The sequence below is a fragment of the Panulirus ornatus genome, chromosome 11 (genome assembly GCF_036320965.1).
Source record: "Panulirus ornatus isolate Po-2019 chromosome 11, ASM3632096v1, whole genome shotgun sequence".
NCBI lineage: Eukaryota > Metazoa > Arthropoda > Malacostraca > Decapoda > Palinuridae > Panulirus > Panulirus ornatus.
In genome coordinates this window covers 52,354,792-52,381,603 of record NC_092234.1, presented here as the reverse complement: position 1 = coordinate 52,381,603, position 26,812 = coordinate 52,354,792, and the positions used below count along the sequence as shown (strand labels likewise).

Here is a 26,812-nt window from a genome sequence, read left to right as displayed (position 1 = left end):
TACTAAATGTTGCAGTAACCACTAATGATTATGATGGACATTCATGCACCTTGCTGAAACTTGCCTTGTTCATTGGTGACCAGAACTGTTGTAGCACCAACATGTCTTACCTTGATCGGTCTGTATCATCCTCAATAATAAATCAGGAGGAATGTTTGATATTTTATTCATGAAAAGAAAGATTCTTTGATAGTTTTTTTGTTCTTGTATAAATAGATTTTTTGTTTCATAAGAGTGATTGGCCAGTCAATAAATAATGAGTCTTTCTAAAGCTGGAATGGTTTTATTAATGCAAATTTTTTATTTGTGCACTCTTTGCTGTTTTTTAATTTGGCTGTTTTTTGCCTCTTGGTAGCCAAATAATGATTCACTTGTGCATCAAAGGAGGAAAAATATTTGTTGGTACTGGCATTGAATGTTATGACCTTTACCATCATCACTTTATCAGATTCCAGTTTTGTGAAATGTCCACAGGAATTGAGGAAGGTTATCTTATACTGTATTTGTACCTTTGTGGTTAATGCATAGAATTACAGAATTCTGTTACCTTCATTGTTATGTGGAAAGTTTTGCGTAAAAAGAAAAAGGTTTTCTGTATAGATTGATTTAAATCAGTGACTTGGGTGATTATTTTATTTTAAATAGTCTCATCCCCTCCTCTTAAATGCTAATATGACTTCATATACCTTTTAATTCTCATTATAGATAAAAAGAAATCTTCAAATGTTTTGTTTCCCACTATGAATGAAAGAAATACACTTGATAGTACTGGATACATATAAAGAATTGACTAACCTGATAAATACCTCCGGTTGGATGTGCTTCACAGTTGGCGGAGGAGGAAGGAAGGGTTATTAGCACTGGGGAGGTGAGTCTCATACTTGCACTATCAGTAATGACATATAGCTATATTAGTGTACGAAATAATTTTAAAAGTAAAGCATACAATGATAAAGAGGGATATAAACCTACCTTGAATGGCCAGGGTGATGTATTGTATGTTTATGTTTGGGTGTTTCAGAGAGAGAGTTTTAACAATATGTTTGTACCCATATTCTTTACTCGTGTGTGCAGACAATGAATGCATCAAAACATCACTCACAGTGAACGCCTATGTCAGGATTAGTTCTATCACCAGGGGTGGATGGAAGAAGGTTATAGTGAGGAAAGAAATGAACCTTGAGACTATTTGCTAAATGACAATTTTTAGTTACTCCACATTATTTACAATATTTCCATTTATATATATATATATATATATTATATATATATATATATATATATATATATTATATATATATATATATATATATATATCTGTGGGTGAAGAGGGTTTGGTGAGAGTAAGTGAGCTTGGGAAGGAGACCTGTGTGAGGAAGTACAGGAGTGACTGATATACAGAAAGGGAAAAGGTGAGAACAATGAGAAGTAAGGGGAGTGGGGGGGAGGATTGGGATGTTTTTAGGGAATCAGTGATGGATTGCGCAAAAGATTGCTGTGTGGATGAGAAGGTGGGAGGGGGGTTGATTCGAAAGGGTAGTGAGTGGTGGGATGAAGAAGTAAGATTATTTGTGAAGAGAGAAGAGAGAGGCATGTGGTCGATTTTTGCAGTGGAAAAGGCAATTGAGTGGGAGAGGTAATTAAAGAAAGAGACAGGAGGTCAGAGGAAAGGATGCAAGAGGTGAAATTGAGGGAAATGTGAGTGGGGTAGAGAGTGTATCATTAAAAATTTTAGGGAGAATAAATAGATGTTCTGGTAGGAGGTAAATATAAGTTGCGTAAGACAAAGGAGCAAATGGAACTTCAGTGAAATGCGCAAATGGGGAGTGATAACAAAGAGTGGTGATGTGGGGATGGATGTGAGTATTTTGAAGGTTGGTTGATATGTGTTGATGATAGAGTGGCTGATATAGGGTGTTTTGGTCGAGGTGGTGTGCAAAGTTAGAGGGTTGGGGAAAATGATTTGGTAAACAGAGAAGATGTAGTGAAAAACTTTGCGGAAGATGAAAGCCGCAAGGCAGCAGGTTTGGATGGTATTGCAGTGGAATTTATAAAAAAGGGGTGACTGTAAATTGTTGACTGGTTGGTAAGGTTATTTAATGTATGTATGACTCATGGTGAGGGCCTGAGGATTGGCGGAATGCGTGCATAGTGCCATTGTACAAAGGCAAAGGGGATAAGAGTGAGTGCTCAAATTACAGAGGTATAAGTTTGTTGAGTATTCCTGGTAAATTATATGGGAGGGTATTGATTGAGAGGGTGAAGGCAGGTACAGAGCATCAGATTGGGGAAGAGCAGTGTGGTTTCAGAAGTGGTAGAGGATGTGTGGATCAGGTGTTTGCTTTGAAGAATGTATGTGAGAAATACTTAGAAAAGCAAATGGATTTGTATGTAGCATTTATGGATCTGGAGAAGGCATATGATAGAGTTGATAGAGATGCTCTGTGGAAGGTATTAAGAATATATGGTGTGGGAGGCAAGTTGTTAGAAGCAGTGAAAAGTTTTTATCGAGGATGTAAGGCATGTGTACGTGTAGGAAGAGAGGAAAGTGATTGGTTCTCAGTGAATGTAGGTTTGCGGCAGGGGTGTGTGATGTCTCCATGGTTGTTTAATTTGTTTATGGATGGGGTTGTTAGGGAGGTGAATGCAAGAGTTTTGGAAAGAGGGGCAAGTATGAAGTCTGTTGGGGATGAGAGAGCTTGGGAAGTGAGTCAGTTGTTGTTCGCTGATGATACAGCGCTGGTGGCTGATTCATGTGAGAAACTGCAGAATCTGGTGACTGAGTTTGGTAAAGTGTGTGAAGAAGAAAGTTAAGAGTAAATGTGAATAAGAGCAAGGTTATTCGGTACAGTAGGGTTGAGGGTCAAGTCAATTGGGAGGTGAGTTTGAATGGAGAAAAACTGGAGGAAGTGAAGTGTTTTAGATATCTGGGAGTGGATCTGGCAGCGGATGGAACCATGGAAGCGGAAGTGGATCATAGGGTGGGGGAGGGGCGAAAATTCTGGGAGCCTTGAAGAATGTGTGGAAGTCGAGAACATTATCTCGGAAAGCAAAAATGGGTATGTTTGAAGGAATAGTGGTTCCAACAATGTTGTATGGTTGCGAGGCGTGGGCTATGGATAGAGTTGTACGCAGGAGGATGGATGTGCTGGAAATGAGATGTTTGAGGACAATGTGTGGTGTGAGGTGGTTTGATCGAGTGAGTAACGTAAGGGTAAGAGAGATGTGTGGAAATAAAAAGAGCGTGGTTGAGAGAGCAGAAGAGGGTGTTTTGAAGTGGTTTGGGCACATGGAGAGAATGAGTGAGGAAAGATTGACCAAGAGGATATATGTGTCGGAGGTGGAGGGAACGAGGAGAAGAGGGAGACCAAATTGGAGGTGGAAAGATGGAGTGAAAAAGATTTTGTGTGATCGGGGCCTGAACATGCAGGAGGGTGAAAGGAGGGCAAGGAATAGAGTGAATTGGAGCGATGTGGTATACCGGGGTTGACGAGCTGTCAGTGGATTGAATCAGGGCATGTGAAGCGTCTGGGGTAAACCATGGAAAGCTGTGTAGGTATGTATATTTGCGTGTGTGGACGTATGTATATACATGTGTATGGGGGGGGGTTGGGCCATTTCTTTCGTCTGTTTCCTTGCGCTACCTCGCAAACGCGGGAGACAGCGACAAAGTATAATAATAATAATATAATAGATAGGTTCATTGGCTTTGTGCTGACAGATGTCTGTCAAGCAGAGCCTGGTGTGGAAAATGTTGGGTTCCGAATCATCTCTTGTTTATTAGCATCTTAAAGAAATGCCATAACTGAAGGGAGAGCTAGACTAAGGAGAAAAAGATTGTGCTTACTTTAGATATATATTTTGTCATAGAGAGATTTTTACAAAAAATTTAACTTTTCTGAAGAGAAAATTAACAGGAAAATCTATTTGATAAGAGGGATAGAAAAATTTAGTGCATTCTTTAGAGTACCAAACTTGGTATAATGCAATATTTTAATGATATCCTCACAGTGGTGTTCGATTTTTACCAGTGTTTTGTTTTGATCTCTTTAACGCCATGCATCTGCTTCATTTCTTGTATCCCTCACAGTTCCAAAGAAAGTTTTATTCTTTGTACTGTTCAGAGTTTGTATGTTTGTGCAGGTATGTTGACCAAGACTCAGGCAGCAACTTGGAGTCAGATACGAATTGCCACAGTTTTGTTGCAGTACCTGATAGGCAGGAGAAAAAAGATATTTTATTCACTTTTATCTTACAAGATTCAGTCATAACAGTGTGTCTAACAGACAGTTAAGTCATTATATAGCTTTGTTATATAGCTACATTACAATGCTAGTGATTCTTATTTGATATGATGAATTCTGGTTACATTATCAATTTATTGCTTTCATATGCATCAAGCTTGTTTCTGTAATTTGACAGATGTGAGCTATGGATACATGCTTTTGTCAACATGCTAAGATGGACAGAAAGCTGATCAGATAAAGCCAGATCAGTAAGATTGATTAACCACCCAACTTAAAACATCAAGTAGCTGGCTGCTGCTGAACTTTGTCAAAGCAAACAAGCAGTTATCCTGCTTTTCTTTGCAGCAGTGATGTTACAGCAAGCTCATGTTGCTTCACTGGGCAGCTGTCATACTTAGCATGTGAAAGATCATCTCATCCCCACCACACTCCACTACCCAAAAAGAAAAAAAATCAGCAACAATTGTCTGTCTCCTTGGCTTCCATTTGCCATTATACAGAAACAAATCTCCAAAGTACAAAAATGGTTACAATACTGTACCCTTACCTTACCCTCTTGCACCAGGAGTCTCCTCTATGAGGCTCCTTCAGCACTCAGGAAACTGGCCACATCCACCAGATGGGACCACAGGTCATAAAGTGCTGTGGTGTTGTGTGCATGGTTGTTTTCAGTAAGTGTTTGGTGCCTTTAGTGTCAGTAGAAGTTGAAGTGTGGGCATGAAGAGTCTTGGGGTATAAGTGATGTCCAGAGCATAAGCAAGAGAGTATAACTTGTGCTTGTCTGGGTAATGTGGCTTTTGATGGGTGTATGTTTGGAGTTATGGAGCTTAAGACTGAGGTGTGAGGATGGTTGTTTATTGCTTGCTAGGGTATGTGAATGTTTGTGTGTTTTGTCAGTGTTCAGTTTGTTGGAGGAGGGGAAGGGGGATTTTTTGAGTCAAGGTTACTGAAGTGTGAGGCAAGGGTAAGCATTTTATTTCTGTTTGGGTGTGGAATTTTGTTATAGGATTGTTAAGATGGGATGGGTCTAGGGCTCTAGCATAGAATTGAGTCCTGAGCATGTTGAGATGGGATTGTATTGGGGGGATTTGTTTTTAAGTGTGAAAGTGTTAAGTGTTTGTTGTTGCTAGGCACTATTTTGTGTGGTTAGCAACTTTGTTATATATGCCTTTTAGAGGGTGCAGGACCAGGCAGGTGGGGCATAATTTAAATGGAGCAAATGAATTGCTTGTATATGATTTTAAGAGGTTCTTTTTCTTGCTCAATAGATAGGGTTGTGCGGAGGAGGGTGGATGTGTTGGAAATGAAATGTTTGACGACAACATGTGGTGTGAGGTGGTTTGATCGAATAAGTAATGAAAGAGTAATAAAAAGAGTGTGGCTGAGAGAGCAGAAGAAAGTGTATTGAAATGGTTTGGTCTCATGCAGCAAATGAGTGAGGAAAGATTGACAAAGAAGATATATGTGTCAGAGGTAGAGGGAACAAGAAGTGGGAGACCAAATTGGAGGTAGAAAGATGGAATGAAAAATTTTGAGCAATTCGGGGCTAAATATACAGGAGGGTGAAAGGCATGCAAGGAATAGAGTGAATTGGAATGATGTGGTATACTGGGGTGGACGTGCTGTCAATGGATTGAACCAGGGCATATGAAGCATCTGGGGTAAACCATGGAAAGTTTTGTGGGGCCTGGATGTGGAAAGAGACTGAGTGTGAACGAATTTGACCTTTTTTGTCTTCCTAGTGCTACATCGTCCGGGGGGGATGCTATTTCATGTGTGGTGGGGTGGCAACGGGAATGGATGAAGGCAGCAAGTATGAATATGTACTTGTGTATATATGTATATGTCTTTGTATGTATATGTATGTATACGTTGAAATTTATAGGTATGTATATGTGTGCGTGTGGGCGTTTATGTATATACGTGTGTATGTGGGTGGGTTGTGCCATTCGTTCATCTGTTTCCTTGCGCTACCTTGCTGACGCGGGAGACGGCGATTAAGTATGATAAAATGTGAATGAAATACATGCATATGTACATGAATATTTGTATACATTTATTATACATACATATGCATACATATACATGAATTTAGATATACTTATTAATACTTGCTCGCCTTTGTCTATTCCCAATGCAACTCTGCCCCACAGGAAACAGGACAAATGCATGAGGGTAAAGAAAGAGATAACATATACATTCTTATCTCCAACCACACACCCAATCACTTCCCCATGTCAGCAAGGTAGCACAAGGAAAAAGATGAAGAAAGGCCATATCCACTCATGCTTATTTTCTAGCTGTCATGTGTAATGCACCAACACCAAAGCTCCCTATCCACATCCAGACCCCACAGACCTTTCCATGGTTTACCGTGGACGTTCCACTTGCCCTGGTTCAGTCTAATGATGGTATTTTGACTTCAGTATACCACTTCATTCCAATTCACTGCTTCATGCATGCCTTTCACCATACTGCATGTTCAGGCTCCAGTCATTCAAAATCCTTCTCACTCCATCTTTTCATCTCCAATTTGGTATCCTGGTTATTAAGATGGCTTTGATTACAGACTCGGTTGCCTATGCCATATTGGCTAACTAAAAAGAATATCAACTTGAACCAAATTGAATGGCATGAATGAATTATGGAAGCTGATTGTCTACTATTTCCAGTCTGTACTTGATTTGGATCTCACTTGTCTGTGCTGTCTCAGCTAACATAAAAGAATATCAGGTTGATCCAAATTGAATGATATAACTGAATTATGGATACTGAATGTCTGTACTATTTCCAGTAATTCATATGTAATAACTCACTGTACATATTAACCCTTTCGATGATATGGACATCAATTCCACTTTTACATAGCAGGGTGCTCTGGATTTCAGTTTACAGCTTAATACCATGCAACAAGTTGAATTATAAACACATCATAGGCTTTCTTGGCTGGCCGTAGATAGCAAGCCAAACAGCTGATGAGTCACTGGGGCTACCTAAATGTTTCAGTAACCCACTAATGATTATGATGGACATTCATGCACCTTTCTAGAAACTTGCCTTGTTCATGGTGACCAGAACTGTCTGTAGCACCACTGTCTTACCTTAGATCGGTCAGTATCATCCAATAAATAAATCAGGAATGTATGATATTTTATTCATGAAAAGAAAGATCTGATAGTTTTTTTGTTCTAGTATAAATAGATTTTTTTTCATAAGAGTGATTGTCCAGTCCAATAAATAATGAGTCTTTCTAAAGCTAGGAATGGTTTTATTAATGCAAATTTTTATTTGTGCACCTTTTGCTGTTATTTTGCTGTTTTTTGCACTCTTGGTAGCCAAAAGATCACTTGTGCATCAAAGTAGGAAAAATATTTGTTGTAATGGCATAGAATTTATGACCTTTACCATCATCACTTATCATATTCCAGTTTTGGTGAAATGTCACAGGAAAAGAGGAAGGTTATCTTATACTGTATTTGTACCTTTGTAGGTAATGCATAGAATTACAGAATTCTGTTACCTTCATTGTTATGTGGAAAGTTTGCGAAAAAGAAAAAGGTTTTCTGTATAGATTGATTTAAATCAGTGACTTGGATTATTTTATTTAAATCGTCTCATCCCCTTCACTCTTAAATGCTAAATGACTTCAAACACTTTTAATTCACATTATAGATAAAAAGAAATCTTCAAATGTTTTGTTTCCCACTATGAATTGAAAGAAATACACTTGAAAGTAAAGGATACATATAAAGAATTGAGCTAACATGCATAAATACCCCGGTGGATGTGCTTCACAGGTGGCGGAGGAAGGGTAGACTGGGTGAGTGATTCTCATAATGCACTATCAGTAATGACATATAGCTATATTATTGTACGAAATACATTTAAAAGTAAAGCATACATGGAAAAGAGGGATATAACCTACCTTGAATGGCCATGGTGATTATTGTATGTTACTGTTTGTGTGTTACAGAGAGAGAGTTTTACAATATGTATGTACCATATCTTTACTCGTGTGTATGAATGCTCAAACACTCACTCACAGTGAAGCCTATGTCAGGAATAGTTCTATCACCAGGGGTGGAGGAAGAAGGTATAGTGAGGAAATGAACCTTGAGACTCATTTGCTAAATGACAATTTATAGTTACTCCACACATATTTACAATATTTACATTTATATATATATATATATATATATATATATATATATATATATATATATATATATATATATATATATATATATATATATATGTTGAGGTGAAGAGGGTGGTGAGAGTAAGTGAGCTTGGGAAGGAGACCTGTGTGAGGAAGTACCAGGAGAGACTGATTACAGAATGGAAAAAGGTGAGAACAATGGAAGTAAGGGGAGTGGGGGAGGAATGGGATGTATTTAGGGAATCAGTGATGGATTGCGCAAAAGATGCTTGTGGCATGAGAAGAGTGGGAGGTGGGTTGATTAGAAAGGGTAGTGAGTGGTGGGATGAAGAAGTAAGATTATTAGTGAAAGAGAAGAGAGAGGCATTTGGACGATTTTTGCAGGGAAAAAGTGCAATTGAGTGGGAGATGTATAAAAGAAAGAGACAGGAGGTCAAGAGAAAGGTGCAAGAGGTGAAAAAGAGGGCAAATGTGAGTTGGGGTGAGAGAGTATCATTAAATTTTAGGGAGAATAAAAAGATGTTCTGGAAGGAGGTAAATAAAGTGCGTAAGACAAGGGAGCAAATGGGAACTTCAGTGAAATGCGCAAATGGGGAGGTGATAACAAAGAGTGGTGATGTGAGGAGATGGAGTGAGTATTTTGAAGGTTTGTTGAATGTGTTTGATGATAGAGTGGCAGATATAGGGTGTTTTGGTCGAGGTGGTGTGCAAAGTTAGAGGGTTAGGGAAAATGATTTGGTAAACAGAGAAGAGGTAGTAAAAGCTTTGCGGAAGATGAAAGCCGGCAAGGCAGCAGGTTTGGATGGTATTGCAGTGGAATTTATTAAAAAAGGAGGTGACTGTATTATTGACTGGTTGGTAAGGTTATTTAATGTATGTATGACTCATGGTGAGGTGCCTGAGGATTGGCGGAATGCGTGCATAGTGCCACTGTACAAAGGCAAAGGGGATAGGAGTGAGTGCTCAAATTACAGAGGTATATGTTTGTTGAGTATTCCTGGTAAATTATATGGGAGGGTATTGATTGAGAGGGTGAAGACATGTACAGAGCATCAGATTGGGGAAGAACAGTGTGGTTTCAGAGGTGGTAGAGGATGTGTGGATCAGGTGTTTGCTTTGAAGAATGTATGTGAGAAATACTTAGAAAAGCAAATGGATTTGTATGTAGCATTTATGGATCTGGAGAAGGCATATGATAGAGTTGATAGAGATGCACTGTGGAAGGTATTAAGAATATATGGTGTGGGAGGCATGTTGTTAGAAGCAGTGAAAAGTTTTTATCGAGGATGTAAGGCATGTGTACGTGTAGGAAGAGAGGAAAGTGATTGGTTCTCAGTGAATGTAGGTTTGCGGCAGGGGTGTGTGATGTCTCCATGGTTGTTTAATTTGTTTATGGATGGGGTTGTTAGGGAGGTGAATGCAAGAGTTTTGGAAAGAGGGGCAAGTATGAAGTCTGTTGGGGATGAGAGAGCTTGGGAAGTGAGTCAGTTGTTGTTCGCTGATGATACAGCGCTGGTGGCTGATTCGTGTGAGAAACTGCAGAAGCTGATGACTGAGTTTGGTAAAGTGTGTGAAAGAAGAAAGTTAAAGAGTAAATGTGAATAAGAGCAAGGTTATTAGGTACAGTAGGGTTGAGGGTCAAGTCAATTGGGAGGTAAGTTTGAAAGGAGAAAAACTGGAGGAAGTAAAGTGTTTTAGATATCTGGGAGTGGATCTGGCAGCGGATGGAACCATGGAAGCGGAAGTGGATCATAGGGTGGGGGAGGGGGCGAAAATTCTGGGAGCCTTGAAGAATGTGTGGAAGTCGAGAACATTATCTTGGGAAGCAAAAATGGGTATGTTTGAAGGAACAGTGGTTCCAACAATGTTGTATGGTTGCAAGGCGTGGGCTATGGATAGAGTTGTGTGCAGGAGGATGGATGTGCTGGAAATGAGATGTTTGAGGACAATGTGTGGTGTGAGGTGGTTTGATCAAATAAGTAACGTAAGGGTAAGAGAGATGTGTGGAAATAAAAAGAGCGTAGTTGAGAGAGCAGAAGAGGGTGTTTTGAAATGGTTTGGGCACATGGAGAGAATGAGTGAGGAAAGATTGACCAAGAGGATATATGTGTCGGAGGTGGAGGGAACAAGGAGAAGTGGGAGACCAAATTGGAGGTGGAAAGATGGAGTGAAAAAGATTTTGTGTGATCGGGGCCTGAACATGCAGGAGGGTGAAAGGAGGGCAAGGAATAGAGTGAATTGGATCGATGTGGTATACCGGGGTTGACGTGCTGTCAGTGGGTTGAATCAGGGCATGTGAAGCGTCTGGGGTAAACCATGGAAAGCTGTGTAGGTATGTATATTTGCATGTGTGAACGTATGTATATACATGTGTATGGGGGTGGGTTGGGCCATTTCTTTCGTCTGTCTCCTTGCACTACCTTGCAAACGCGGGAGACAGCGACAAAGCAAAAAAAAAAATATATATATATATATATATATATATATATATATTCACATGTTAGCAGTGCTTCCAGAGAATGGTAGCCCACTTGTGATCAAGGAAACTCTGAGCAGCCATACAGATGTGAAAATATTAAGAGGTTTAGAAAGAAGCCCATATACATTATTGCTCATGTGATAACTCCTGGTACCTACTGCATAAGTTGTCAGTGATAATTCCTTATGTTTAAGGGTTAAAAGATGAGAGATAAAAAGTTTTGTGAGAGGAAGTTATAAAGTCATGTAAGAGGTATATAAGTTTGAATGTCAGGAAATTTGTCAGGAACTTCAGTGATTACCAGTCAACAAAAGATTTTGTGTTCTCAAGGGTGGAATGTTTTGATTGAGCTCACATTTTTCCAGATAGGTACTTAGAGGAAGGATGAACTTTTCTTAGTCCATCTTCATATTAATGTCTCTGATATGTGTGTAACCAGCCACTTACAAAAGTAACCATGCAGGCCTCAGATATTGTTAAGGTTTGAGGTATGTTAGAAATGTAGTGTATACCAAATTAATATTAGATTCAGAGCAGTCACCCATTGGCCACTTTTACTGTCACTAAAAAAAATTTGGCCCAGGTGTGGATAACCTTTTTTTTTTGTGAGCAGAAAATATGTAATTTATCCCAAACTACAAAATGTGCCAGATGTGAAAATGTGTTCCCACTTTTATCACATAGTAGCTGGGCACATACGAGTGAGATATATATTATGAAGCTCTACTTATGCATCTTATGTACTTTACCCCAGGGATCAAAACACAGGTCCTCGTATCGGACAAAGAAGAAGTCTCTTGGAAAGAGGGCCTTGAAAGTGTTTACCAATTCCAGATCCTGTAAGAAAAAGTTATGTCAGTGACTCATAATATTTTGCCATACTGCATACTGTGTTGCACATAAAGTTACTTGCAAAATGGTATTCATAAAAGTTTAGAAAGCATTGATTACCAAATTTTAGATTCAAGTGACTTTCAGGCAAAGTAAGCAGAACCTGAATTTTTTTTCATATTGCTTGGAACTTCATGTATTGTTACTGTTTTACATTATTTTCACAGAGTAAAGCCTTATGTGATTGTATGATTTTTTTTGTAAACTCAGACTAAGGTAATTAATTGATCATCTTATATTCTTAGAATGGTGCTGCACTTATTTTATTGAAAGACTACTATTGAAAGTGCTAGACTGTCTTCATTGTATTTGTATTTTATCATTAATTTCACTTCCATTTACACTTCATGGGACATGTGTATATAGCCTCTATATTTATATTTTCAGGTTATTTTCAGTTTGCTAAAGTGTGTGTAGGTTTCCACACTAATGTGGATGCTGATTGATTTATCACTGTGCTTAGAATGGTGCTGCACTTATTTTATTGAAAGACTACTATTGAAAGTGCTAGACTGTCTCCATTGTATTTGTATTTTATCATTAATTTCACTTCCATTTACACTTCATGGGACATGTGTATATAGCCTCTATATTTATATTATCAGGTTATTTTCAGTTTGCTAAAGTAAGTGTAGGTTTCCACACTAATGTGGATGCTGATTGATTTATCACTGTGCTTACAAAATTGATTCATGATGTGAAACTGATGTTTACATTTACACTTACGCTTTCACAAACGCAGGACCCAGTTAATACATGATCAGATGTCATTCCTTTGGTAACTTCATCTTAGATAACTGTGCCAGAACAGTGTAGACAGGATATTTGTCCATCTCTTGTGGCCTGTTTCTGCTCATTGCTTCTTCAGCTTTGCTATCTTCTAATCCAGCCCATCACCTGGATTATGCATAATCATGCCCTCCCAAAAGTACTTTTATCCTTGTGATTCTTTCATGAATATTTCACAAAACATACCTTTTTAGTTTATTTTCTGTTATACTTAACCGCTGTCTCCCACGTTAGCAAGGTAGTGCAAGGAAACAGAGGAGAAATGGCCCAATTCACCCACATACACATGTATATACATAAACGATCACACACGCACATATACATACATATACATTTCAACATATACATACATTTACATACACAGACAGACACACATATATGCACATGTACATGTCCATACTTGCTGCCTTCATCCATTCCCATTGCCATCCCGCCTGGGGTAAACCATGGAAAGCTGTGTAGGTATGTATATTTGCGTGTGTGGATGTATGTATATACATGTGTATGGGGGGGGTTGGGCCATTTCTTTCGTCTGTTTCCTTGCGCTACCTCGCAAACGCGGGAGACAGCGACAAAGCAAAAAAAAAAAAAAAAAAAAAAATCTATCAAAAGGTAAGAAGATGTATGCAGCTTTTATGGATCTTGAGAAAGCATATCACAGAGTCGAGTGGAATGTATGGATTAGGGAGACAACTGTTTGATAGTGTGAAAGTCTTCTATAGAGGAGTAAATGCATTTGTAACATTTAACATGTTATATATGATTGAAATGATAAGAGAGACAAAACAAAACTAGATCTAGAAAAGGGATGTAGAGATAGAGTGTGGTGGTGAGGTATGGTGGCTAGTGACAAGCCTGTTTGTGGATGATAATGTGATGTTTGCTGAGAGTGAAGAAGAGTTGCAGAAGGATGTGAATGTGTTTTATGATGTTTGTGAACATGGGTGATTGAAGATGAATGTGAGTAAAAGTAGGCAAGAACATTATCTCGCAAAGCAAAAATGGGTATGTTTGAAGGAATAGTGGTTCCAACAATTTTATATGGATAGGGTTGTGCGGAGGAGGATAGATGTGTTGGAAATGAGATGTTTGAGGACAATATGTGGTGTGAGGTGGTTTGATGGAGTAAGTAATGAAAGGGTAAGAGAGATGCGAGGTAATAAAAAGAGTGTAGTTGAGAGAGCAGAAGAGGGTGTATTGAAATGGTTTGGTCACATGGAGAGAATGATTGAGAAAAGATTGACAAAGAAGATATAAGTGTCAGAGGTGGAGGTAACGAGAAGTGAGACCAAATTGGAGGTGGAAGGATGAAGTGAAAAAGATTTTGAGTAATCGGGGCCTGAACTTGCAGGAGGGTGAAAGGCGTGCAAGGAATTGAGTGAATTGGAACAATGTTGTATACTGGGGTCGATGTGCTGGTAATGGATTGAACCAGGGCATGTGAAGTGTCTGGGGTAAACCATGGAAAGTTCTGTGGGGCCTGGATGTGGAAAGGGAGCTGTGTTTTCAGTGCATTATGCATGACAGCTAGAGACTGAATGTGAATGAATGTGGCCTTTGTTGTCTTTTTCTAGCGATACCTTGCACACATGAGGGGGGAGGGGGTGTCATTTCATGTGTGGCGCGGTGGCGACGGGAATGAATAAAGGCAGCAAGTATGAATATTGTACATGTGTATATATGTATGTGCCTGTGTATGTATGTATATGTATACATTGAAATGTATAGGTATGTGTATGTGCGTGTGTGGATGTGTATGTATATACATGTGTATGTAGGTGGGTTGGGCCATTCTTTCGTATGTTTCCTTGCGCTACCTCGCTAACGCGGGAGACAGCGACAAAGTATGATGAATATATAAATGAATAAAAGTAGCGTCATGATGTTTGACAGTAAATGAAGCGAAAATATAGATTTTGCTATGCCTTGTAATATGAGACAAGAAAGTGCACTTGTGCTATACGTATGGGGGCAGGAAGACTAGAAGAGGCGACTGAATTGAAGTATTTGGGAACTAACTATGGTAAGCCTGGTGATGTGGAAGGAGAGATTTGGGAGAGAGCAGTACATGGTAGAAGAGTCATTGGCTCCCTTACCAGAATAATGAAAGGTAGTGGTGTAAGTATGGAAGTGAAGAAAGGATTAAGGGACAGCATAGTCCTGATTCTGACCTGTGTAACCAGAACATGGACAGGAGATGAGTCACAGAGGTCATAAATCTAGGCCGTGGAAAAAAGTAATTTGAGCGGAGCATATGACATAATTAGATGGAATGAAGGAATTAATGAGGGAGTATATGAAAGAATTAGTATGTCAGGGAATGCATTATGGTGTGGTTGAGTGGGTGAACCCTAATACTTTGAGGTGGGTTTGGCATGGGGAGAAAATGCAAGACAGTGTTTACAAAGAGAGTGTATGGTAGTACAATTAAAGGTGTGAGAGGAAGACCCCCTGTGACATGGGGAAATAGAGTGGAAGAGTACCAAAGAGAGGGAGATGGGGATGAATGTGAGGGAAGCATGTAAAGACAGGGATAAATGGAGACTTTTGATGTGCCCACCCCTTTGTTGGGAATTCTCAGAGGGAATGGGCATCAGAGATATAGATAAATAGATGGATTTACTTTTCTGTAAGAGCTAATTCCACTATGAATAAATAGAATCCGTAAGTTGTCCACTCTCTCATACAGTGAAAGCTTCCCACTTTGTTTTTGTTCACTTTTTTGTATGTCTTCTTTAAGATTTTTGTCAGTATTTGCATTAGTGCAAAATCTGATCAACACATCCTTCTTTCTGAAGTCAATCTTGTTCTTCACATGAGGGGGATTAAGTTTTCTGTTTAATACAATCAGTCACAATCATAACATGCTTTTCCAGCTGTGCTAAGGAGACTTATTCCTTTTCAATCCTAACAGTTGTATTCATATACATTTTTTTTCCAGGAATCTTTTTGCCCTCTATTCATTGGTACCATCATCAAGACTGGGTATATCCTTTCAGACTTTTTCTCCTCAACCAACTTTTAATACCATTATGCTTTTCATATTGATCTTCCATCTGCACCTGTAGCTTGTCATTCTCCTGGTTTTCATTCATCCTCCCAAGAGCCTCATATATTATCCTTCTATTCATTTGCATATTTTTTTCTTTTCATGGTACTCCTATGATATCCATTCATCAGTATCGTCACAAATACTGAGTTATCTTTTCCTACTTTTTCTCTTCAACCCATGCTCTTTTTTCCCATAATCTTTTTCTGAAATGACACTCATCTGTTGAAAAGCTGTTATAAATTCACTTTGTACATACTTTGTACATACCTCCACATAACAGCCTCACCTTGTACTTACTTCCAGAATACGTGGACACCAAATCTTGAAATCTTTTTGGAGCATGTTAGCTTTTCTGAGGGAGGTGAAGGATCCTCGTGGATCACGAACCAAGTAGATAACCTTTAAGGGATTTTCAGGGTTTACTAGCATCTCTGCCACCCAAGACAAGCGAATCTTAATCACCTGTTGGACATTTAAGATCATAAGTTCTGTCACTAATGTGAATTGAGCGTATGCACCCAATCCATCTCATGTAAATGGGAATAGAGCTAAAGATAAAAGAAGAAACAATTTCTAGAGTGATAAGAAAGGAGACGTGTCATGAAAAATTGAGACAATAGGGTAAAAAAAATTTGGGAGGATAAAGCATACATCTGGAGCAAAAAATTAGACAAAGAACATCCTTTGATATGCTTGAATATAAAATCATTTACAGTTTGACCACCTCAGCATTAACTGTTTCAAAGCCCAGGTTTCCCAATGGAAGTGCTTTACATGATATATATTTATGGTTGCTTACTAATATCCCTTGCCCTGGACTAGAATCTCATTTGTCTTACAGAGAAATATCATCAGACATGAGAAGCTGAAAGTAGAATATAGCACTTGAAAGTATTAATATTTCCATAAAAATCATTAATGAAGAACACACGTTTTTTAATTGAAAAATTTGTACAACCATGATATGCACAGTTATATTTATTTATATTTATTATACTTTGTCGCTGTCTCCCGCGTTTGCGAGGTAGCACAAGGAAACAGATGAAAGAAATGGCCCAACCCCCCCCATACACATGTATATACATACATCCACACACGCAAATATACATACCTACACAGCTTTCCATGGTTTACCCCAGACGCTTCACATGCCTTGATTCAATCCACTGACAGCACGTCAACCCCGGTATACCACATCGCTCCAATTCACTCTATTCCTTGCCCTCCTTTCACCCTCCTGCATGTTCAGGCCCCGATCACACAAAATCTTTTTCACTCCATCTTTCCACCTCCAATTTAGTCTCCCTCTTCTCCTCGTTCCCTCCACCCCCGACACATATATCCTCTTGGTCAATCTTCCCTCACTCATTCTCTCCATGTGCCCAAACCACTTCAAAACACCCTCTTCTGCTCTCTCAACCACGCTCTTTTTATTTCCACACATCTCTCTTACCCTTATGTTACTCACTCGATCAAACCACTTCACACCACACATTGTCCTCAAACATCTCATTTCCAGCACATCCATCCTCCTGCGCACAACTCTATCCATAGCCCACGCCTCGCAACCATACAACATTGTTGGAACCACTATTCCTTCAAACATACCCATTTTTGCTTTCCGAGATAGTGTTCTCGACTTCCACACATTCTTCAAGGCCCCCAGAATTTTTGCCCCTCCCCCACCCTATGATCCACTTCCGCTTCCATGGTTCCATCCGCTGCCAGATCCACTCCCAGATATCTAAAACACTTCACTTCCTCCAGTTTTTCTCCATTCAAACTCACCTCCCAATTGACTTGACCCTCAACCCTACTGTACCTAATAACCTTGCTCTTATTCACATTTACTCTTAACTTTCTTCTTCCACACACTTTACCAAACTCAGTCACCAGCTTCTGCAGTTTCTCACATGAATCAGCCACCAGCGCTGTATCATCAGCGAACAACAACTGACTCACTTCCCAAGCTCTCTCATCCACAACAGACTTCATACTTGCCCCTCTTTCCAAAACTCTTGCATTTACCTCCCTAACAACCCCATCCCTAAACAAATTAAACAACCATGGAGACATCACACACCCCTGCTGCAAACCTACATTCACTGAGAACCAATCACTTTCCTCTCTTCCTACACGTACACATATGCACAGTTATAAATACAAATTTAGATAAGAAAAATTATTTTTATTATTTATTTTGCTTTGTCGCTGTCTCCTGTGTTAGCGAGGTAGCGCAAGGAAACAGACGAAAGAATGGCACACCCCACCGTCATACACATCTATATACATACACGTCCACACACGCAAATATACATACCTATACATCTCAACGTATACATATATATACACACACAGACATATACATATATACACATGTACATAATTCATACTGTCTGCCTTAATTCATTCCCATCACCACCCCACCACACATGAAATAAAAACCCCCTCCCCCCTCATGTGTGCGAGGTAGCGCTAGGAAGACAACAAAGGCCCCATTCGTTCACACTCAGTCTCTAGCTGTCATGTAATAATGCACCGAAACCACAGCTTCCTTTCCACATCCAGGCCCCACAGAACTTTCCATGGTTTACCCCAGATGCTTCACATGCCCTGGTTCAATCCATTGACAGCACGTCGACCCCAGTATACCACATCGTTCCAATTCACTCTGTTCCTTGCACGCCTTTCACCCTCCTGCATGTTCAGGCCCCGATCACTCAAAATCTTTTTCACTCCATCTTTCCACCTCCAATTTGGTCTCCCACTTCTCGTTCCCTCCACCTCTGACACAGAGATCCTCTTGGTCAATCTTTCCTCACTCCTTCTCTCCATGTGACCAAACCATTTCAAAACACCCTCTTCTGCTCTCTCAACCACACTCTTTTTATTACCATACATCTCTCTTACCCTGTTATTACTTACTCGCTTAAACCACCTCACACCACATATTGTCCTCAAACATCTCATTTCCAGCACATCCACCCTCCTGCGCACAACTCTATCCATAGCCCACGCCTCGCAACCATACAACATTGTTGGAACCACTATTCCTTCAAACATACCCATTTTTGCTTTCCGAGTTAATGTTCTTGACTTCCACACACTCTTCAAGGCTCCCAGGATTTTCGCCCCCTCCCCCACCCTATGATTCACTTCCGCTTCCATGGTTCCATCCGCTGCCAAATCCACTCCCAGATATCTACAACACTTCACTTCCTCCAGTTTTTCTCCATTCAAACTTACCTCCCAACTGACTTGACCCTCAACCCTACTGTACCTAATAACCTTGCTCTTATTCACATTTACTCTCAACTTTCTTCTTTCACACACTTTACCAAACTCAGTCATCAGCTTCTGCAGTTTCTCACATGAATCAACCACCAGTGTTGTATCATCAGCGAACAACAACTGACTCACTTCCCAAGCTCTCTCATCCACAACAGACTGCATACTTGCCCCTCTTTCCAAAACCCTTGCATTCACCTCCCTAACAACCCCATCCATAAACAAATTCAACAACCATGGAGACATCACACACCCCTGCCGCAAACCTACATTCACTGAGAACCAATCACTTTCCTCTCTTCCTACACATACACATGCCTTACATCCTCGATAAAAACTTTTCACTGCTTCTAACAACTTGCCTCCCACACCATCTCTATCAACTTTATCATATGCCTTCTCCAGATCCATAAATGCTTCTTATAAATCCATTTACTTTTCTAAATATTTCTCACAAACATTCTTCAAAGCAAACACCTGATCCACACATCCTCTACTGCTTCTGAAACCACACTGCTCTTCCCCAGTCTGATGCTCTGTACATGCCTTCACCCTCTCAATTAATACCCTCCCATATAATTTCCCAGGAATACTCAACAAACTTATTCCTCTGTAATTTGAGCACTCACCTTTGTCCCCTTTGCCTTTGTACAATGGCACTATGCAAGCATTCTGCCAATCCTCAGGCACCTCACCATGAATCATACATACATTAAATAACCTTACCAATCAGTCAACAATACAGTCATCCCCCTTTTTAATAAATTCCACTGCAATGCCATCCAAACCCGCTGCCTTGCCAGCTTTCATTTTCCGCAAAGCTTTTACTACCTCTTCTCTATTTACCAAATCATCCTCCTTAACCCTCTCACTTTGCACACCACCTCAACCAAAACACACTATATCTGCCACTCTATCATCAAACACATTCAACATACCTTCAAAATACTCACTCCATCTCCTTCTCACATCACCACTACTTGTTATCACCTCCCCATTAGCCCCCTTCACTGAAGTTCCCATTTGTTCCCTTGTCTTACACACTTTATTTACCTCCTTCTAAAACATCTTTTTATTCTCCCTAAAATTTAATGATACTCTCTCACCCCAACTCCCATTTGCCCTCTTTTTCACCTCTTGCACCTTTCTCTTGACCTCCTGCCTCTTTCTTTTATACATCTCCTACTCATTTGCATTATTTCCCTGCAAAAATCGTCCAAAGGCCTCTCTCTTCTCTTCCACTAATAATCTTACTTCTTCATCCCACCACTCACTACCCTTTCTAATCTGCCCACCTCCCATGCTTCTCATGCCACAAGCATCTTTTGCGCAAGCCATCACTGCTTCCTTAAATACATCCCATTCCTCCCCCACTCCCCTTACCTCATTTGTTCATTCTGTACTCAGTCTCTCCTGGTACTTCCTCACACAATTCTTCTTCCTAAGCTCACTTACTCTCACCACTCTCTTCAACCCAACATTCTCTCCTCTTTTCTGAAAACCTCTACAAATCTTCACCTTCGCCTCCACAAGCTAATGATCTGACATCTCTCCAGTTGCACCTCTCAGCACATTAACATCCAAAAGTCTCTCTTTCGCACGCTTGTCAATTAACATGTAATCCAATAACGCTCTCTGGCCATCTCTTCTACTTACATACGTATACTTATGTATATCTCTCTTTTAAACCAGGTATTCCCAATCACCAGTCCTTTTTTCAGCACATAAATCTACAAGCTCTTCACCATTTCCATTTACAACACTGAACAACCCACCCATGAACACCAATTATTCCCTCAACTGCCACATTACTCACCTTTGCATTCAAATCAACCATCATTATAACCCAGTCTCATGCATCAAAATCACTAACACACTCATTCAGCTGCTCCCAAAACACTTGCCTCTCATGATCTTTCTTCTCATGCCCAGGTGCATATGCACCAATAATCACCCATCTCTCTCCATCATCTTTCAATTTTACCCGTATCAATCTAGAGTTTACTTTCTTACACTCTATCACATACTCCCACCACTACTGTTTCAGGAGTAGTGCTACTCCTTCCCTTGCTCGTCCTCTCACTAACCCCTGACTTTACTCCCAAGACATTCCCAAACCACTCTTCCCCTTTACCCTTGAGCTTCATTTCACTGAGAGCCAAAACATCCAGGTTCCTTTCCTCAAACATACTCCCTGTCTCTCCTTTTTTCTCATCTTGGTTACATCCACACACATTTAGACACCCCAATCTGAGCCTTCGAGGAGGATGAGCACTCCCCGCATGACTCCTTCTTCTGTTTCCCTTTTTAGAAAGTTGAAATACAAGGAGGGGAGAGTTTCTAGACCCCCACTCCCGTCCCCTTTAGTCGCCTTCTACGACACGTGAGGAATGTGTGGGAAGTTTTCTTTCTCCCCTATCCCCAGAGAAAAATATAACAGTCATTTGTCAGAGTTCATTTGTAGCTTGAGGCAATTGGCAAAAAAAAAAGACAAAGGTACATTGTAAAGGAGGAAATATTTAATAACCAGTAGTTTCATTTTGTACCTAATTTTGGATTACAAGGGTAGAAGAGTGACCAATATTAGAGACGATAGTGGGAAAAAAGCATTATATAGGAACGGAGTTGTGGTTTGACAGGTAATCTGATTGATCTATTTTGTCACCTAGATTTTAGGGGTGATCTGTTTTGTTACCTAGGTTTTTGGGACTTCTTTCCACTCCATTACTTGGTTTCGGACTAAGTTGCATGGCATTGGCCCTCAGGCCTATATATATAACAAGAATGACCATGGTGGTTAGGTGCAGTTTGTGAAACTTTTTTGCAAAGTATTTTTGATCTATGTAGGTTTGCGGCAGGGGTGTGTGATGTCTCCATGGTTGTTTAATTTGTTTATGGATGGGGTTGTTAGGGAGGTGAATGCAAGAGTTTTGGAAAGAGGGGCAAGTATGAAGTCTGTTGGGGATGAGAGAGCTTGGGAAGTGAGTCAGTTGTTGTTCGCTGATGATACAGAGCTGGTGGCTGATTCATGTGAGAAACTGCAGAAGCTGGTGACTGAGTTTGGTAAAGTGTGTGAAAGAAGAAAGTTAAGAGTAAATGTGAATAAGAGCAAGGTTATTAGGTACAGTAGGGTTGAGGGTCAAGTCAATTGGGAGGTGAGTTTGAATGGAGAAAAACTGGAGGAAGTGAAGTGTTTTAGATATCTGGGAGTGGATCTGGCAGCAGATGGAACCATGGAAGCGGAAGTGGATCATAGGGTGGGGGAGGGGGCGAAAATTCTGGGAGCCTTGAAGAATGTGTGGAAGTCGAGAACATTATCTCGGAAAGCAAAAATGGGTATGTTTGAAGGAATAGTGGTTCCAACAATGTTGTATGGTTGCGAGGCGTGGACTATGGATAGAGTTGTGCGCAGGAGGATGGATGTGCTGGAAATGAGATGTTTGAGGACAATGTGTGGTGTGAGGTGGTTTGATCGAGTAAGTAACGTAAGGGTAAGAGAGATGTGTGGAAATAAAAAGAGCGTGGTTGAGAGAGCAGAAGAGGGTGTTTTGAAATGGTTTGGTCACATGGAGAGAATGAGTGAGGAAAGATTGACCAAGAGAATATACGTGTCGGAGGTGGAGGGAACGAGGAGAAGAGGGAGACCAAATTGGAGGTGGAAAGATGGAGTGAAAAAGATTTTGTGTGATCGGGGCCTGAACATGCAGGAGGGTGAAAGGAGGGCAAGGAATAGAGTGAATTGGAGCGATGTGGTATACCGGGGTTGACGTGCTGTCAGTGGATTGAATCAAGTCATGTGAAGCGTCTGGGGTAAACCATGGAAAGCTGTGTAGGTATGTATATTTGCGTGTGTGGACGTATGTATATACATGTGTATGGGGGTGGGTTGGGCCATTTCTTTCGTCTGTTTCCTTGCGCTACCTCGCAAACGCGGGAGACAGCGACAAAGCAAAAAAAAAAAAAAAAAAAAAGAATCACTAAAATATTTTTCAATCTATATGGAGTTATTCATAATTTTTTTATGAGTGCTGGCATTAAGCTGAACAGCTTTGGGCCCTAGATTTTTTTCTTCTACATTATTGGCCCCTTTTTCCTATATGAAGTGATTCATAATTTTTTTGTGTGCTGGCATTAAGCTGAACAGCTTTGGGGCCTTAGATTCTTTTTCTTCCACATTATTGGCCCTTTTTTCCTTTCACTGGTATTAGTTTCCAGAATCTCCTTCATCTCTTACTCAAATATGAAATTATTCATGAATCTAGTATAGGGACCAGCCTACCTGATTTGGGTGAGAAACTGCAGATGTTGGTGACTGAGTTTGGCAAAGTGTGTGAAAGGAGAAAGTTCAGAGTAAATGTGAATAAGAGTAAGGTTATTAGGTTCAGTAGGGTTGAGGGGCAAGTTAGTTGGGAGGTAGGTTTGATTGGAGAAGAACTGGAGGAAGTGAAGTGTTTTTGATATCTGGGAGTGGACTTATCGGTGGACGGAACCATGAAAGCAGAAGTGTCACAGGGTGGGGGAAGGGGGCAAAGGTTTTAGGAGCATTGAAAAATGTGTGGAAGGTGAGAACATTATCTCAGAGAACAAAAATGGGTATGTTGTATGGTTGTGAGGCATGGGCTTTAGATAGGGCTGTGCAGAGGAGGGTGGGTGGATGTGTTGGAAATGAAATGTTTGTGGACAGTATGTGGTGTGAGGTGGTTTGATCGAGTAAGTAATGAAAGGGTATGAGGGATGTGGGGTAATAAAAAGAGTGTGGTTGAGAGAGCAGAAGAGGGTGTGTTGAAATGGTTTGGACATATGGAGAGAATGAATGAGGAAATATTGACAAAGAGGATATAAGTTTCAGAGGTTGAGGGAAGAAGTGGGAGACCAAATTGGAGATGGAAGGATGGAGTGAAAAAGATTTTGAGTGATCAGAGTCAGAACATACAGGAGGATGAAAGGAGTGCAAAGAACAGAGTGAATTGAAACAATCTGGTATACCAGGATCGATGTACTATCATTGGACTGAACCAGGGCATGTGAAGTGTCTGTGGGGCCTGGATGTGGAAAGGGAGCTGTGGTTTCAGTGCATTACATATGACAGCTAGAGATTGAGTGTGAGTGAATGTGGCCTTTTTTGTCTTTTCCTGATGCTACCTTGCTATGGGGGGCTATTTCCTGTGTGGCAGGGTAGTGACAGAAATGGGTGAAGGCAGCAAGTATGAATATATACATGTGTATGTATGTATGTGTCTGTGTATGTATATGTATGTATACATTAATATGTATATGTATGTATATGTGGGTGTATGGGCTTTTATGTATATATGTATGTGTATATTAGTGGTCGGGCTATTCTTCGTCTGTTTCCTTGCACTACCTCGCTGATGCAAGAAACAGTGGTTAGGTATAATAATATCGATGAATATTTATATATTTTTTTATTTATATATTATGTTTAATTGCTGTTTCCTGTGCCAGCTAGGTAGTGCCAGGAAACAGATGAAGTGGCTTATCCACTTATATACACATTTTGCTTTGTTGCTGTCTCCCGCGTTAGCGAGGTAGCGCAAGGAAACAGACGAAAGAATGGCTCAACCCACCCACATACACATGTATATACATACACGTCCACACACGCATATATACATACCTATACATCTCAATGTATACATGTATATACACACAGACATATACATATATACACACACATGTATATATATATATTATTTTTTCATACATATTCACTATTTCCCGCATTAGCAAGGTAGCGTTAAGTACAGAAGACTGAACCTTAGAGGGAATATCCTCACTTGGCCCCCTTCTCTGTTCCTTCTTTTGGAAAATCAAAAAACGGGAAGGAGGATTTCTACTCTCCCACTCCCTCCCCTTTTAGTCGCCTTCTATGACATGCAGGGTATAAGTAGGATGTATTCTTTCTCCTGTGTGGTGAGGTAGCGACAGGAATGGATGAAGGCAAGCAAGTATGAATATGTACGTGTATATATGTATATGTCTGTGATTGCTAATGCAGCCATCTTAACAAAAGGCAAATTGCATGCTTAGAAAAAGGTCACAATAGTTAAATAAATAGTATATGTGAAAGATCATGATTATCACCAAAGCATTGGGCAGTATCTTAAATGAACATGAATTGTTGTTATGTAGAGAAACGTATGGCAAAGGGATGAGCAAGAAGTAGATTTTATGGGCTGAATAATGTTGCTATTTGGAGACAAATAGTGAAATGGAAAGATTGAATGAATCTTTATTCAGGTGGGGGAGATTTGATACAGGCTAAGTAAATCTGCTGACATCCTTTTGAAGGGCATTCTTTGAATATTTTCAAAATATGTATGGAACTATTTACATGCAGACACAGAAAGAAGAGTAAATGTATAATTGAATAATACATACCTTAATCAACTTCCTGTATTTTCTAGAACATTTATCCTCGATGCACTGTTTGAAAATAGTTGTGTCTTTGTTTTGGCAGTCTTCATTAATGTCGTACTCTCGAAATACGTTGTTTCTCGTACGTGCCCACTCTACCCAATCTTTGTCTAGTTTACATTGATAAAGCTGGTCAAGGAGGATTCTGCTTGCATTTGATGTCACTCCTTTGTAGGTTTTACTGCAAATGAGAGGATATCATGACAGTTCTGATGTAGACCAGCAGCTGAAATGGCTTACATATGTAATTACCATATGTAATGATAGCTGACGGAAATCATTCTTGGTCAAATGCAGTACAGACTATATATGTATAGCATGTATTTGAACTAATAGATTTTTAGTTGAACAAGATTATTGCCACTGATTTTAAGGGTATTGGCAAGTGAATCGCTTTCTTCTACTTACTAACAAAGTTTAATGTACACCAGACACCTTGTTTGAAAGAGTAGTAAACTCACAAATTGAAGTAGAGTTCTGGCTCAAAAAAGTAGATAGTGCTGGGCTGTTGGAAGAGAAGTTCAGCAAGGAAGGATGAACCGCTACGCCCCACAGAGCTCAAGAGAAGAATGTTTACCAGTTGTGGGGCATCATTGTGTGGAGTACCTGTGCATGATTTTCATGGCTGTATACTTGCATTACAGAAAGTATTTCTTTTAATTATTAACAGATGAAATTTCTTGAATATTGAGCAGATATATTTAATAGACTTCAAGCTTTTGAAATAAGTTTGTTGAGTATTCCTGGAAAATTGATTGAGAGGGTGAAGGCATGTACAGAGCATCAGACTGGGGAGGAGCAGTGTAGTTTCAAAAATGTGTGTGGGGAAATACTTAGAAAAACATGGATTTGTATGTAGCATTTATGGATCTGGAGAAGGCATATGATAAAGTTGATAGAGTTGCTTTGTGGAAGGTATTAAGAATATATGGTGTTGGAGGCAAGTTCTTAGAAGCAGTGAAAGTTTTTATCAAGGATGTAAGATGTGTACGTGTAGGAAGAGAGAAAAGTGATTGGTTCTCAGTGAATGTTGGTTTGCGGCAGGGGTGTATGATGTCTCCATGGTTGTTTGATTTGTTTATGGATGGGGTTGTTATGGAGGTGAATGCAAGAGTTTTCGAAAGAGGGGCAAGTATGCAGTCTATTGTGGATGAGAGAGCTTGGAAAGTGAGTCAGTTGTTGTTCGCTGATGATACAACGCTGGTGGCTGATTCATGTGAGAAACTGCAGAAGCTGGTGACTGAATTTGGTAAAGTGTGTGAAAGAAGAAAGCTGAGAGTAAATGTGAATAAGAGCAAGGTTATTAGGTACGGTAGGGTTGAGGGTCAAGTCACTTGGGAGGTAAGTTTGAATGGAGAAAAACTGGAGGAAGTGAAGTGTTTTAGATATCTGGGAGTGGATTTGGCAGCGGATGGAACCATGGAAGTGGAAGTGAATCATAGGGTGGGGGATGGGGCGACAGTTCTGGG

General features: G+C 40.0%; 1 protein-coding gene across 5 annotated transcripts in view; it reads right to left on the bottom strand.

The window, feature by feature from the left end:
* Positions 1-4,055: 4,055 nt before the first annotated feature.
* LOC139751531 (carbohydrate sulfotransferase 4-like) overlaps positions 4,056-26,812 on the bottom strand; it is a 37,313-nt gene continuing 14,556 nt past the window's right edge. For 3 of the 5 annotated variants that reach the window (XM_071667043.1, XM_071667044.1, XM_071667045.1), the window contains exons 4-8: positions 25,805-25,949; positions 25,308-25,524; positions 15,915-16,079; positions 11,635-11,722; positions 4,056-4,211 (exon numbers count right to left, since the gene is read on the bottom strand). In XM_071667043.1, the coding sequence (XP_071523144.1) occupies positions 4,105-4,211; positions 11,635-11,722; positions 15,915-16,079; positions 25,308-25,524; positions 25,805-25,949 (722 nt within the window). In that variant the 3' untranslated portion in view covers positions 4,056-4,104. Of the gene's footprint in view, positions 4,212-11,634; positions 11,723-15,903; positions 16,080-25,307; positions 25,525-25,804; positions 25,950-26,812 lie in introns of all 5 variants that reach the window. The other 2 variants (XR_011713361.1, XM_071667046.1) reach the window with 2 other exon arrangements.